Source organism: Salmo salar, chromosome ssa02 (assembly GCF_905237065.1).
Source record: "Salmo salar chromosome ssa02, Ssal_v3.1, whole genome shotgun sequence".
Lineage (NCBI taxonomy): Eukaryota > Metazoa > Chordata > Actinopteri > Salmoniformes > Salmonidae > Salmo > Salmo salar.
Genome location: NC_059443.1, coordinates 83,744,135 through 83,758,589, shown reverse-complemented (window position 1 = coordinate 83,758,589; position 14,455 = coordinate 83,744,135). Strand labels below are relative to the sequence as shown.

The following is a 14,455-nucleotide window of genomic DNA, read 5'->3' as shown; positions in this document are numbered from 1 at the left end:
GCCGAGTCCTAGACATGACAGCCACCCTGGCGGTGCCAAGTCCTAGACATGACATCCACCCTGGCGGTGCCAAGTCCTAGACATGACACCCACCCTGGCGGTGCCAAGTCCTAGGCATGACATTTACCCTGGCGGTGCCTAGTCCTAGACATGATAGCCACCCTGGCGGTGCCAAGTCCTAGACATGACAGCCACCCTGGCGGTGCCAAGTCCCAGACATGACATCCAACCAGGCGGTGCCAAGTCCCAGACATGACAGCCATGGTAATCAGATTAAGGCTTTAGGACCAGTAAGTAGTCAGTCAGGACGGCTGGCTGGATTATACTTTGGTGTTACTGAGAGAGGCCCACTGCAGGCAACACACACACACACACACACACACACACACACACACACACACACACACACACACACACACACACACACACACACACACACACACACACACCTGCCTTTAACAGTATTGTAACTGTGTGTTGTTTTATCCCCCCTCCCCCACAACCTCCAGAGGGACTGCCCTCCGTCCCACAACAGTCCTCGGTCAGGAGTGGGGGAGGAGTGGGTGAGGGATAGACCCCCAGGCCAATCTCACAGCAGTGTGAGGAGGAATGGCACCGCCCCCCACCTCCGGCCGACCAACCAGGACCCTTCGTGCCTCCTGACTTCGCCCAACACGCCCCGGAACCCCGAGGGGGGTGGGGCTGACCTGGTTGGACACGCCCCCCAGGTCAACGGCTGCAGTAATAGCAGACCTTCAACGGACGGGAAGAAAAGCAACGGACTAGAGGGTAAAGACTCCTCTACTGACATATATATAGACATACAGTCAGGTCCAGAATTATTGGCACCCTTGATAAAGTTGAGCAGAAAATACTTTTGTTTAATGTATAAACTGAGTATAGCAAACATGAGCATCACTCCCCCCATAGCTTTCACCTGGTCAGTCTATGTCATGGAAATAGCAGATCTCCTTAATGTTTTGTACTCTCAGTGTATATTTTGTTTTAAAATCTGCACAAAAATATAAACGCACCATGCAACAATTTCAACGATTTTACTGAGTCACAGGTCATAGAAGGAAAGCAGTCAATTTAAATAAATTCATTTGGTGCTAATCTATGGATTACACATGACTGGGCAGGGGCGCAGCCTTGGGTGGGCCTGGGAGGGCATAGACCTACCCACTGAGGAGCCAGGCCCAGCCAAACAGAATTAGTTTTTTCCCCACAAAAGGGCTTTATTACCGACATAAATACTCCTCAGTTTCATCAGCTGTCTGGGTGGCTAATTTAAGACAATACTGCAGGTATAGAAGCCGGATGTGGAGGTCCTGGGCTGGCCTGGTTACACATGGTCTTCGGTTGTGAGGCCGGTTGGACGTACTGCCAAATTCTCTAAAACTACGCTGAAGGCAGCTTATGGTAGAGAAATTAACATTAAATTATCTGGCAACAGATCTGGTGAACATCACTGTAGTCAGCATGCCATTTGCACGCTTCCTCAAAACTTGAGACATCTGTGGAATTGTGTGACAAAACTGCACATTTTAGAGTGGCCTTTTATTGTCCCCAGCAGAAGGTGCACCTGTGTAATGATCATGCTGTTTAATCAGCTTCTTGATATGCCACACCTGTCAGTCAGGTGGATAGATTATCTTGGCAAATGAGAAATGCTCACTAACAGGGATGTAAACAAAATTGTGCACAAAATTTGAGAGAAATAAGCTTTTTTTTGTGCGTATGGAACATTAATGGGATCTTTTATTTCAGCTCATGAAACATGGGAACATTTTAATATGCTATTTATCCAAAGCGACATAGTTATGCGTGCATACATTTTACTTATGAGTGGTCCTGGGTATTGAACCCACGACCCCGAGCGTTACAAGCACCATGAATTACCAACTTAGCTACAAAGGACCACAAAGTCTCCTGACTTGAACCCCATTGAGAACCTGTGGTTTGAATTGAAGAGTCAAAGTCTCCGGTCTTGAACCCCATTGAGAACCTGTGGTTTGAATTAAAGAGTCAAAGTCTCCGGTCTTGAACCCCATTGAGAACCTGTGGTTTGAATTAAAGAGTCAAAGTCTCCGGTCTTGAACCCCATTGAGAACCTGTGGTTTGAATTGAAGAGTCAAAGTCTCCTGACTTGAACCACATTGAGAACCTGTGGTTTGAATTAAAGAGTCAAAGTCTCCTGACTTGAACCACATTGAGAACCTGTGGTTTGAATTAAAGAGTCAAAGTCTCCTGACTTGAACCACATTGAGAACCTGTGGTTTGAATTGAAGAGGATAGTCCTGAAGTGCAGACTGAAGGATATCAATGATCTGGTAGGATTCTGTATGGAGGAATGGTCTAAGATACCTCCTAGTGTGTTCTAGAACTCATAAAACACTTTACAAAAAGGCTGTGTCATTATCCTGGCAAGCAGATGGTGCTAGAGTATTGAAAACAGGGGTGCCAATAATTTTTTATGGATTTAAAAAAAAAATTAGTTGTTAAACAAAATCTCTTTCTGTAATTATAAAATAATCTAATGGTCCCATTATTTGGAGCTTGCAATATAGCTCAGTGTTTGTATTGTACTAATCCTCATCAGGGATGCCGATAATATTTATTTGTATTATATCTTTGTATTATATTAATCTTTATCAAGGGTGCCAATAATTATGGACCTGACTGACATATATATATATATATATATATATATATATACAGCGATATAGTTTTTTACAGTATGTAATAAATAAAGCAATAGCATCAGCAATGGACTTGAGGATATAAACTCATGTACAGCAACATATAAGGAAATATAATACTTTTTGACGTAATCTATATGAAATACACCATAACATGAGAACTGACTGGCAACATAACTGAGTGGACTGCTGTTGTTCCCTGATAAACTCTGGCTGTCTCCCCCTGGTGACAGTGTTCAGTACTGCATGTCTCCCCCCTGGTGACAGTGTTCAGTACTGCATGTCTCCCCCCTGGTGACAGTGTTCAGTACTGCATGTCTCCCCCCTGGTGACAGTGTTCAGTACTGCATGTCTCCCCCCTGGTGACAGTGTTCAGTACTGCATGTCTCCCCCCTGGTGACAGTGTTCAGTACTGCATGTCTCCCCCCTGGTGACAGTGTTCAGTACTGCATGTCTCCCCCCTGGTGACAGTGTTCAGTACTGCATGTCTCCCCCCTGGTGACAGTGTTCAGTACTGCATGTCTCCCCTGGTGACAGTGTTCAGTACTGCATGTCTCCCCCCTGGTGACAGTGTTCAGTACTGCATGTCTCCCCCCTGGTGACAGTGTTCAGTACTGCATGTCTCCCCCCTGGTGACAGTGTTCAGTACTGCATGTCTCCCCCCTGGTGACAGTGTTCAGTACTGCATGTCTCCCCCTGGTGACAGTGTTCAGTACTGCATGTCTCCCCCTGGTGACAGTGTTCAGTACTGCATGTCTCCCCCCTGGTGACAGTGTTCAGTACTGCATGTCTCCCCCCTGGTGACAGTGTTCAGTACTACATGTCTCCCCCCTGGTGACAGTGTTCAGTACTGCATGTCTCCCCCCTGGTGACAGTGTTCAGTACTGCATGTCTCCCCCCTGGTGACAGTGTTCAGTACTGCATGTCTCCCCCCTGGTGACAGTGTTCAGTACTGCATGTCTCCCCCCTGGTGATAGTGTTCAGTACTGCATGTCTCCCCCTGGTGACAGTGTTCAGTACTGCATGTCTCCCCCTGGTGACAGTGTTCAGTACTGCATGTCTCCCCCCTGGTGACAGTGTTCAGTACTGCATGTCTCCCCCCTGGTGACAGTGTTCAGTACTGCATGTCTCCCCCTGGTGACAGTGTTCAGTACTGCATGTCTCCCCCCTGGTGACAGTGTTCAGTACTGCATGTCTCCCCCCTGGTGACAGTGTTCAGTACTACATGTCTCCCCCTGGTGACAGTGTTCAGTACTGCATGTCTCCCCCCTGGTGACAGTGTTCAGTACTGCATGTCTCCCCCCTGGTGACAGTGTTCAGTACTGCATGTCTCCCCCCTGGTGACAGTGTTCAGTACTGCATGTCTCCCCCCTGGTGACAGTGTTCAGTACTGCATGTCTCCCCCCTGGTGACAGTGTTCAGTACTGCATGTCTCCCCCCTGGTGATAGTGTTCAGTACTGCATGTCTCCCCCCTGGTGACAGTGTTCAGTACTGCATGTCTTTACATGTATTTTTGACAGTTTTGTAATTTAGCAGACAGGAGCAATTAGGGTTAAGTAAGTGCCTTGCTCAAGATTTTGCACCTAGTCGGCTCAGGGATTAGAACCAGCGACCTTTCGGTTACCGGGCCAACGCTCTTAACCGCTAGGCTACCTGCCGCCCCGTAGTCTAAGCTGTCTGTTTAGTTGTTTAGTCGTTCACTGTGTGTGTTAGTTGTTCTGTGTTTGTGGGACTGCCTTGTAGCTGTGTGTTAGTTGTTCTGTGTAGTGTGTGTCTAGCTGTAGTGTGTGTGTCTAGCTGTAGTGTGTGTCTAGCTGTAGTGTGTGTGTATAGCTGTAGTGTGTGTCTAGCTGTAGTGTGTGTCTAGCTGTAGTGTGTATAGCTGTAGTGTGTATAGCTGTAGTGTGTGTATAGCTGTAGTGTGTGTATAGCTGTAGTGTGTATAGCTGTAGTGTGTGTGTATAGCTGTAGTGTGTGTATAGCTGAAGTGTGTATAGCTGTAGTGTGTGTGTATAGCTGTAGTGTGTGTATAGCTGTAGTGTGTGTGTATAGCTGTAGTGTGTGTCCTCTCTACAGGTAGTTTATGTGAGGTCCCCTTCCCCGTGCCTCCCGGGGCCCTGTTACCTGATGATGAGTGTTGTCTGGTGTTTGTAGTGGAGCTGAACAAGGGACCCTACGGACTGGGCATGGGACTCATAGATGGACTGGTGAGTAAATCAAATCAAATGGTCTTTTTCCACATGCTTTGGAAACAACAGGTGTAGACTAACAGTGACATGTTTACTGATGGGTTATTTTCCAACCATGCAGAGTTAAAGATAAAAATATATAAACTAAAAATATAAATAGTGACAAGGATTAAATACACAGTGAATAACGAATAACAATAACAGGTAAAAAATAACTGCTATATACAGGGAGTACCAGGTAATAACATGGTTATATATAGGGAGTACCAGGTAATAACATGGTTATATACAGGGAGTACCAGGTAATAACATGGTTATATACAGGGAGTACCAGGTAATAACATGGTTATATACAGGGAGTACCAGGTAATAACATGGTTATATACAGGGAGTACCAGGTAATAACATGGTTATATACAGGGAGTACCAGGTAATAACATGGTTATATACAGGGAGTACAAGGTAATAACATGGCTATATACAGGGAGTACCAGGTAATAACATGGTTATATATAGGTTGTACCAGGTAATAACATGGCTATATACAGGGAGTACCTGGTAATAACTTTTCTATATACAGGGAGTACCAGGTAATAACATGGCTATATACAGGGAGTACCAGGTAACAACATGGCTATATACAGGGAGTACCAGGTAACAACATGGCTATATACAGGGAGTACCAGGTAATAACATGGTTATATACAGGGAGTACCAGGTAGTAACATGGCTATATACAGGGAGGGCCTTCCTCTGACACCGCCTGGTGTACTGGTCCTGGATGGCATGGAGCTCAGCAGCAGTGATGTACTGGACCGTACTCACCACCCTCTGTAGCGCTTTGCGGTCAGGTGCCTTGCAGTTTATGTACGAAGTGTTGATGTAGCCAGTCAAGATGCTCTCAATGGTGCAGCTGTAGAACATTTTGAGGATCTGAGGGCCCATGCCAAAACTTTTCAGCCTCCTGAGGTTGAAGAGGTGCTGTTGTGCCCTCTTTACAACTGTGTGGGTGTGTGTGTTGACCATTTGAAGACACCGAGGAACTTGAAGCTCTCGACCCACTCCCCTACAGCCCCATCTATTTGGATGGGGACGTGCTCGCTCCTCCTTTTCCTGTAGTCCACAATCAGTTCCTGTTTCTTGCTGATATTGAGGGAGAGTTTGTTGTCCTGACACCCCACTGCCAAGTCACTGACCTCCTCCCTAAAGGCTGCCTCATCGTCGTCGGCGATCAGTCCTACCACCATTTTGTTATCAACAAACTTGATGATGGTGTTGGAGTCGTGCGGTGGCCATACAGTCATGGGTGAACAAGGAATACAGGAGGGGACTAAGCACACACCTCTGAGGGGTCCCCATATTGATGGTCAGTGTGGCGAATACCCTCACCGCCTAGTGGGGGAGCGACCCGTCAGGAAGTCCAGGATCCAGTTGCAGAGGGTGGTGTTCAGTCCCAGGGTCCTGAACTTGGTGATGAGCTTGGAGGGGACTATGGTGTTGAATGCTGAGCTGTATGCAATGAACAGCATTCTTACATAGGTGTTCTTTTTGTGTGGGCATTGTGGACTGCAACTGAGATTGCGACATCTGTGGATCTTTCGGGGCAGTATGGGATGATGGTATTGATATGAGCCATGACCAGCCTTTCGAAGCCTTTCATGGCTACAGATGTGAGTGCTACAGGGCGATAGTAATTTAGTTGCCTTGGCGTCCTTGGGCACGGGAACTGTGGTCTGCTTGAAACAAGTTGGTATTACAGACTGGGTCAGGGATAGGTTGAAAATGTCAGTGAAAAAATTTGCCAAGTTGTCAGCGCATGCTCTGAGCATGGTCCCTGGTATTCTGTCTGGCGGCCTTGAGAATGTTAACCTGTTTAAAGGTCTTGCTCACATCGGCTACGGAGCGCGAGATCACACAGTCATCCGGAACAACTGGTGCTCTCATGCGTGGTTCAGTGTTGCTTGTTTTGAAGCGAGCATAAAAGGCATTTAGCTCGTCTGGTAGGCTCGCGTCGCTGGGCAGCTCGCGGCTGGGTTTCTCTTTGCTATCTGTGATAGTTTGCAAGCCCTGCCACATCCGTCGAGTGTCAGAGCCTGCATAGTAGGATTCGATCTTAGTCCTGTATTGATGCTTTGTCTGTCACTGTGGGGATGACATCATCAATGCACTTGTTAATGAAACCGGTGACTGATGTTGTAAACTCCTCAAATCATAATCAAATCAAATTTTATTTGTCACATACACATGGTTAGCAGATGTTAATGCGAGTGTAGCGAAATGCTTGTGCTTCTAGTTCCGACCATGCAGTAATATCTAACAAGTAATCTAACAATTTCACAACTACCTTATACACACAAGTGTAAAGGAATGAATAGGAATATGTACAAATGAATATATGGATGAGCAATGGCCGAATGGCATAGGCAAGGTGCAGTAGATGGTGTAGAGTACAGTATATACATATGAGATGAGTAATGTAGGGTATGTAAACATTATATAACGTGGCCTTGTTTAAAGTGACCAGTGATACATTTATTCCATCCATTTTTTCATTATTAGTGGCTAGAGATGAGTCAGTATGTTGGCAGCAGCCACTCAATGTTAGTGATGGCTGTTTAACAGTCTGATGGCCTTGAGATAGAAGACGTTTTTCAGTCTCTCGGTCCCAGCTTTGATGCACCTGTAGTGACCTCGCCTTCTGGATGATAGCGGGGTGAACAAGCAGTGGCTCGGGTGGTTGTTGTCCTTAATGATCTTTTTGGCCTTCCTGTGACAGCGGGTGCTGTAGGTGTCCTGGAGGGCAGGTAGTTTGCCCCCGGTGATGCGTTGTGCTGACCTCACTACCCTCTGGAGAGCCTTACGGTTGTGGGTGGAGCAGTTGCCGTACCAGGCGGTGATACAGCCCGACAGGATGCTCTCGATTGTGCATCTGTAAAAGTTAGTGAGTGTTTTTGGTGACAAGCCGAATTTCTTCAGCCTCCTGAGGTTGAAGAGGCGCTGCTGCGCCTTCTTCACCACGCTGTCTGTGTGGGTGGACCATTTCAGTTTGTCCGTGATGTGTACGCAGAAGAACTACGCCAAAGTACTTTCCACCTTCTCCACTATGGTCCCCTCAATGTGGATAGGGGGGCTGCTCCCTCTGCTGTTTCCTGAAGTCCACGATCATCTCCTTTGTTCTGTTGACATTGAGTGTGAGGTTATTTTCCTGACACCACACTCCGAGGGCCTTCACCTCCTCCCTGTAGGCCGTCTCGTCATTGTTGTGGTAATCAAGCCTACCACTGTTGTGTCATCTGCAAACTTGATGATTGAGTTGGAGGCGTGCATGGCCACGCAGTCATGGGTGAACAGGGAGTACAGGAGAGGGCTGAGAATGCACCCTTGTGGGGCCCCAGTGTTGAGGATCAGCGGGGTGGAAATGTTGTTACCTACCCTCACCACCTGGGGGCCGCCCGTCAGGAAGTCCAGGACCCAGTTGCACAGGGCCGAGTCGAGACCCAGGGTCTCGAGCTTAATGACAAGTTTGGAGGATACTATGGTGTTGAATGCTGAGTTGTAGTCGATGAACATCATTCTTACATAGGTATTCCTCTTGTCCAGATGGGTTAGGGCAGTGTGCAGTATGATTGCGATTGCGTCGTCTGTGGACCTATTGGGGTGGTAAGCAAATTGGAGTGGGTCTAGGGTGTCAGGTAGGGTGGAGGTGATATGGTCCTTGACTAGTCTCTCAAAGCACTTCATGATGACAGAAGTGAGTGCTACAGGGCGGTAGTCATTTTGCTCAGTTACCTTAGCTTTCTTGGGAACAGGAACAATGGTGGCCCTCTTGAAGCATGTGGGAACAGCAGACTGGGATAAGGATTGATTGAATATGTCCGTAAACACACCTGCCAGCTGGTCTGCGCATGCTCTGAGGACGCGGCTAGGGATGACGTCTGGGCCGGCAGCCTTGTGAAGGTTAACACGTTTAAATGTTTTACTCACTCGCTGCAGAGAAGGAGAGCCCTCAATGTTATCGGATGAATCCCGGAACATATTCCGATCTGTGCTAGCGAAACAGTCCTGTAGCTTAGCATCCGCTTCATCGAAACACTTCCGTACATCCTGTTTGTGTTTTTGCTTGGAAGCAGGAGGATGGTCTGATTTGCCAAAGGCAGGGCAAGGCTCGGCCTTGTATGCATTTCTGTGTGTGGAATAAAGGTGATCTAGAGTTTGTCACCTCGAGTTGCACAGGTGACATGCTGGTAAAAATGAGCTAAAACAGATTTCGGTTTCGCTGCATTAAAATCACCAGCCACAAGAAACGCTGCCTCTGTCTGTGCATTTTCTTGTTTGTTTATGGCCATAAATAGCTCATTGAGTGTGGTCTTAGTGCTAGCATCGGTTTGTGGTGGTAAATAGACAGCTTGGAAAAATATAGATAAACTCTCTTGGTAAATAGTGTGGTCTACAGCTTATAATGAGGTATTCTAACTCAGGCGAGCAAAAACTCGAGACTTCTTTAACATTAGAGATCGCTTACAGCGTTTCTTAACATTAGAGATCGTGCACAATGTTAACGTTAGAGATCACTCACAACGTTTCTTAACATTAGAGATCGTGCACAACGTTTCTTAACGCTAGAGATCACTCACAACGTTTCTTAACATTAGAGATCGTGCACAAGGTTTCTTAAAGAGATACACATGGAGGTATACACACATTGAGGCCAGGATTCAATCCGATCTCACGTTGTCTGTAAATAAAGGTTAAATAAAATGTAAAAGTCTGCAACGCACTTTTTAAAGGTAATGTTCGGAGTTCGCGGAGACCATATTCAAGGTAAATGCTGCGTATGTCGGCACAATGGGAAATTACCTTTAAATACTGTATATGTCGACACAATGGGAAATTACCTTTAAATGCTGCATATGTCGGCACAATAGGAAATTACCTTTAAATGCTGCATATGTCGACACAATGGGAAATTACCTTTAAATGCTGCATTGTCTAAATCCACCATCCCATTGAATCCCGGCCTTACACACTCATTTACACACACACACACTTATTCAAAGACCAAATGTACACCCAGCGATAGTGTTTGGCTGAACATAGCTGGTGGTAACATTTAAACAGCTAAACTTATCTCCACCCTCCTCCTCCAGCACACGCCTCTGAATGCTCCAGGGATCTATATCAGAACTCTGATTCCAGACGGTCCGGCGGCGTCTGACGGGAGGCTGAGGATTGGAGACCGGATACTAGCGGTTAACGGGACCAGCCTGATAGGAGCAGACTACCAGAGGTGAGGATACTAGAGGGACCAGCCTGATAGGAGCAGACTACCAGATTTGAGGATACTAGAGGTTACCAGGACCAGCCTGATAGAAGCAGACTACCAGAGGTGAGGATACTAGAGGGACCAGCCTGATAGGAGCAGACTACCAGAGGTGAGGATACTAGAGGGACCAGCCTGATAGAAGCAGACTACCAGAGGTGAGGATACTAGAGGTTACCAGGACCAGCCTGATAGAAGCAGACTACCAGAGGTGAGGATACTAGAGGGACCAGCCTGATAGAAGCAGACTACCAGAGGTGAGGATACTAGAGGTTACCAGGACCAGCCTGATAGAAGCAGACTACCAGAGGTGAGGATACTAGAGGGACCAGCCTGATGGGAGCAGACTACCTCTCTCCTATCTATCATTAATATTGAATCTCTGGTGATCACTATGTAATACAACTCTGCCTGTCTCCTTCTACCTTTCCTCTCTCTCTTTCCTTCTCTCTTTCCTCCGCTCCTCCCCCTCTCCAGTGCTGTGGATCTGATCCGGCTAGGCGGAGGGCGCCTGCGTTTCCTGGTGGCCAAGTCAGACCTGGAGGTCTCAGAGAAGATCAGCGCTTCGTCCTGCTGACTGGTGGGAACGGCGGGAATCTCCACGGGAACGCTGCCCTCAGCTCCACCAGGAGAGAGGAGGAAGAGAGGAAGGAAAGTGGTAGATGACAAAGAGAAAGATACGCTGAGCGGTAGAGAGGAGATGGATTCTAGGAAGACGGACAGATCCTGGAATGAGGAGATACTCCTGGGAGTGAGAAAGAGCTTTCCTTCAATCCCTAGTATCACATGCACAGACACACACATCAGCCTCATCCTCAGAACTCAGACGATGATGGTCGGAAAAAAACTGAAATCCCAAATGAATCGATGAAAAGCACCAAACACTGGGAAGACTCAGGAATTGATCAGGAGTTTGTGATGACAACAGACACTTAAAAACCAGACAGACATTCTAATGTTCGTTACTGCACTGTTACTACGGTAACACATGCCCTGCCTGGATTGTCGGAGGTACCGAGTCACCCCCACCCCGACTCCCATTGTCTCTGAGTATGACTGCCAAGGCAGTTCGACCAATCACCTGCGAATAGTTAGTGGTTTGAAGCTAAGTCTAACCAATCAGTCTCGAGCGTTAACCCCTTCCAGCTGGGGTTCTTTTAAAGCACAGTGGAGTTCGTTAGGGGCTGCGGTCCGATTCTCCACCCTTCTCCCCTGAAGTCAACAATACAATGCTTTCAATCAAACACGTTGTGGGGAATAGAGTCAGAAGCAGGTTGATGTGTGTGAACACGTCTTTATTAATATTATAACCCAGAGATGTAGCTTTCTGATCTGTTCTTCAACTGGGGCCCACTGTTAACCAATCTGCTGACCAAACCATTGAGATTCAATGGAAAATGTCCAAAATGATGATGTTGGCCTCTCATTGACTATATATACACGTGGTATGTACTAACTGCATGGCTATATGTACATATCAATGTGCACTTCCACACTACACTCAGTATGGAGGACTGTTGGAGTGACATGCTCTATTGAAGAATGTTCTGTTGTTCTATTGAAGAATATTGTGATGTTCTATTGAAGAATGTTGTGTTGTTCTATTGAAGAATATTGTGACGTTCTATTGAAGAATGTTGTGACGTTCTATTGTTCTGGAAGAATGTCATCATGAACCCTGTTTATAGCTGATGCTAGCCTGTGTCCTGGTCTCGTCCACATTTCTACCATTAAAAGAACTTATAGTGATCAGAACTTTCTGACCGCCTCCAGAGGTTGTTCTGAGGGCAGCTCCGCCTCCAGGGAACTGGCAGAACAAAGCCATTGGTTGGATGAAAACTCAGTGACATGTCAGTGGGCAGGGTTTACAGGCGAGAGTCAAATAAGAAAAGGCCTTGGGTGGTAGGTTGCCACCTACGAGGTTGCCAGTTCGAATCCCAGTTGAGACTTTTGTTTTCCCACCTTACTCAACATCTTTAACTATACTGAACAAAAATATAAACACAACATGTAAAGTGTTGGTCCCATGTTTCATGAGCTGAAATAAAAGATCCCAGAAATGTTCCATACGCACAAAAAGCTTCTCAAATTTGGTGCACAAATTTGTTTACATCCCTGTTAGTGAGCATTTTTCCTTTGCCAAGATAATCCATCCACCTGGCAGGTGTGGCATATTAAGAAACTGATTAAACAGCATGATCTTTACACTGGTGCACCTTGTGCTGGGAACAAAAGGCCACTCTAAAATGTGCCGTTTTGTTACACAACACAATGCCACAGAAGTCTCAAGTTGAGGGAGCGTGCAATTGGCATGGTGACTGCAGGAATGTCCGCCAGAGAATTGAATGTTAATTTCTCTACCATAAGCCGCCTCCAACGTCGTTTTAGAGAATTTGGCAGTACATCCAACCGGCCTCATACCCGCAGACCACATGTAACCAGACCAGCCCAACACTATTTCCCCCACATAGAGATACACTACATGACCAAAAGTATGTGAACACCTGCTCGTTCGAACATCTCATTCCAAAATCATGGGCATTAATATGGAGTTGGTCCCCCCTTTGCTGCTATAACAGCCTCCACTCTTCTGGGAAGGATTTCTACTAGATGTTGGGGACTTGCTTCCATTCAGCCACAAGAGCATTAGTGAGGTCGGTCACTGATGTTGGGCGATTAGGCCTGGCTCGCAGTCGACGTTCCAATTCATCACACACTACAAGGCCCTCCCCCCTTTTTTTTCACCTTTATTTAACCAGGTAGGCTAGTTGAGAACAAGTTCTCATTTTCAACTGCAACCTGGCCAAGATAAAGCAAAGCAGTGCGACACAAACAACACAGAGTTACACATGGAATAAACAAACATGCAGTCAATAATACAATAGAAAAAGTCTATATACAGTGTGTGCAACTGAGGTAGGATAAATAATAACAATATAGCAATTAAACACTGGAGTGATAGATGTGCAGAAGATGAGTGTGCAAGTAGAGATACTGGGGTGTAAAGGAGCAAAATAAATCAAATAAATACAGTATGGTGAGGAGGTAGTTGGATTGGCTATTTACAGATGGGCTATGTACAGGTGCAGTGATCTGTGAGCTGCTCTGACAGCTGGTGCTTAAAGTTAGTGAAGGAGATATGAGTCTCCAGCTTCAGTGATTTTTGCAGTTCGTTCCAGTCATTGGCAGCAGAGAACTGGAAGGAAAGGCAGCCAAAGGAGGAATTGGCTTTGGGGGTGACCAGTGAGATATACCTGCTGGAGCGCATGCTACGGGTGGGTGCTGCTATGGTGACCAGTGAGCTGAGATAAGGCGGGGCTTTACCTAGCAAAGACTTATAGATGACCTGGAGCCAGTGGGTTTGGCGACGAATATGAAGCGAGGGCCAGCCAACGAGAGTATACAGGTCTCAGTGGTGGGTAGTATATGGGGCTTTGGTGACAAAGCGGATGGCACTGTGATAGACTACATACAATTTGCTGAGTAGAATGTTGGAGGCTATTTTGTAAATGACAGCCGAAGTCAAGGATCGGTAGGATAGTCAGTTTTACAAGGGTATGTTTGGCAGCATGAGTGAAGAATGCTTTGTTGAGAAATAGGAAGCCGATTCTAGATTTAATTTTGGATTGGAGATGCTTAATGTGAGTCTGGAAGGAGAGTTCACAGTCTAACCAGACACCCAGGTATTTGTAGTTGTCCACATATTCTAAGTCAGAACCGTCCAGAGTAGTGATGCTGGACGGGCGGGCAGGTATGGGCAGTGCTGTCCACTGCTGGCCCAGTGGACAAGGCACTCCCGTCTGCTGGCCCAGTAGACAAGGCCCCCCCTCTGCTGGCCCAGTGGACAAGGCCCTCCCCTCTGCTGGCCCAGTAGACAAGGCCCTCCCCTCTGCTGGCCCAGTGGACAAGGCCCCCCCTCTGCTGGCCCAGTAGACAAGGCCCTCCCCTCTGCTGGCCCAGTGGACAAGGCCCCCCCCCCCTGCTGGCCCAGTGGACAAGGCCCTCCCCTCTGCTGGCCCAGTAGACAAGGCCCCCCCCCCCCCTGCTGGCCCAGTGGACAAGGCATTGGAATAGGGACCAGAAGGTCACAGGTTCTAATCTTACCAATGGCTTTTGTTTATTTCAGCGTAAAGCGATACCTAGAGTCAATGGTGCCACCTGCCAATGATTTAAAAGTTTGATAATCCAGATCTGTTTACACTCTTAACGTAAAGATACGTCTCCCTGACTACCTCAGCAGCTG

General features: G+C 46.9%; 1 protein-coding gene across 4 annotated transcripts in view; it reads left to right on the top strand.

Moving 5' to 3' along the window:
* radil (Ras association and DIL domains) overlaps positions 1-12,432 on the top strand; it is a 73,061-nt gene extending 60,629 nt beyond the window's left edge. The window contains exons 17-20 of one of the 4 annotated variants that reach the window (XM_045711282.1): positions 510-789; positions 4,780-4,910; positions 10,040-10,179; positions 10,690-12,432. In XM_045711282.1, the coding sequence (XP_045567238.1) occupies positions 510-789; positions 4,780-4,910; positions 10,040-10,179; positions 10,690-10,789 (651 nt within the window). In that variant the 3' untranslated portion in view covers positions 10,790-12,432. The remainder of the gene's footprint in view (positions 1-509; positions 790-4,779; positions 4,911-10,039; positions 10,180-10,689) is intronic. The other 3 variants (XM_045711285.1, XM_045711289.1, XM_045711294.1) reach the window with 3 other exon arrangements.
* The last annotated feature ends 2,023 nt before the right edge of the window (positions 12,433-14,455 follow it).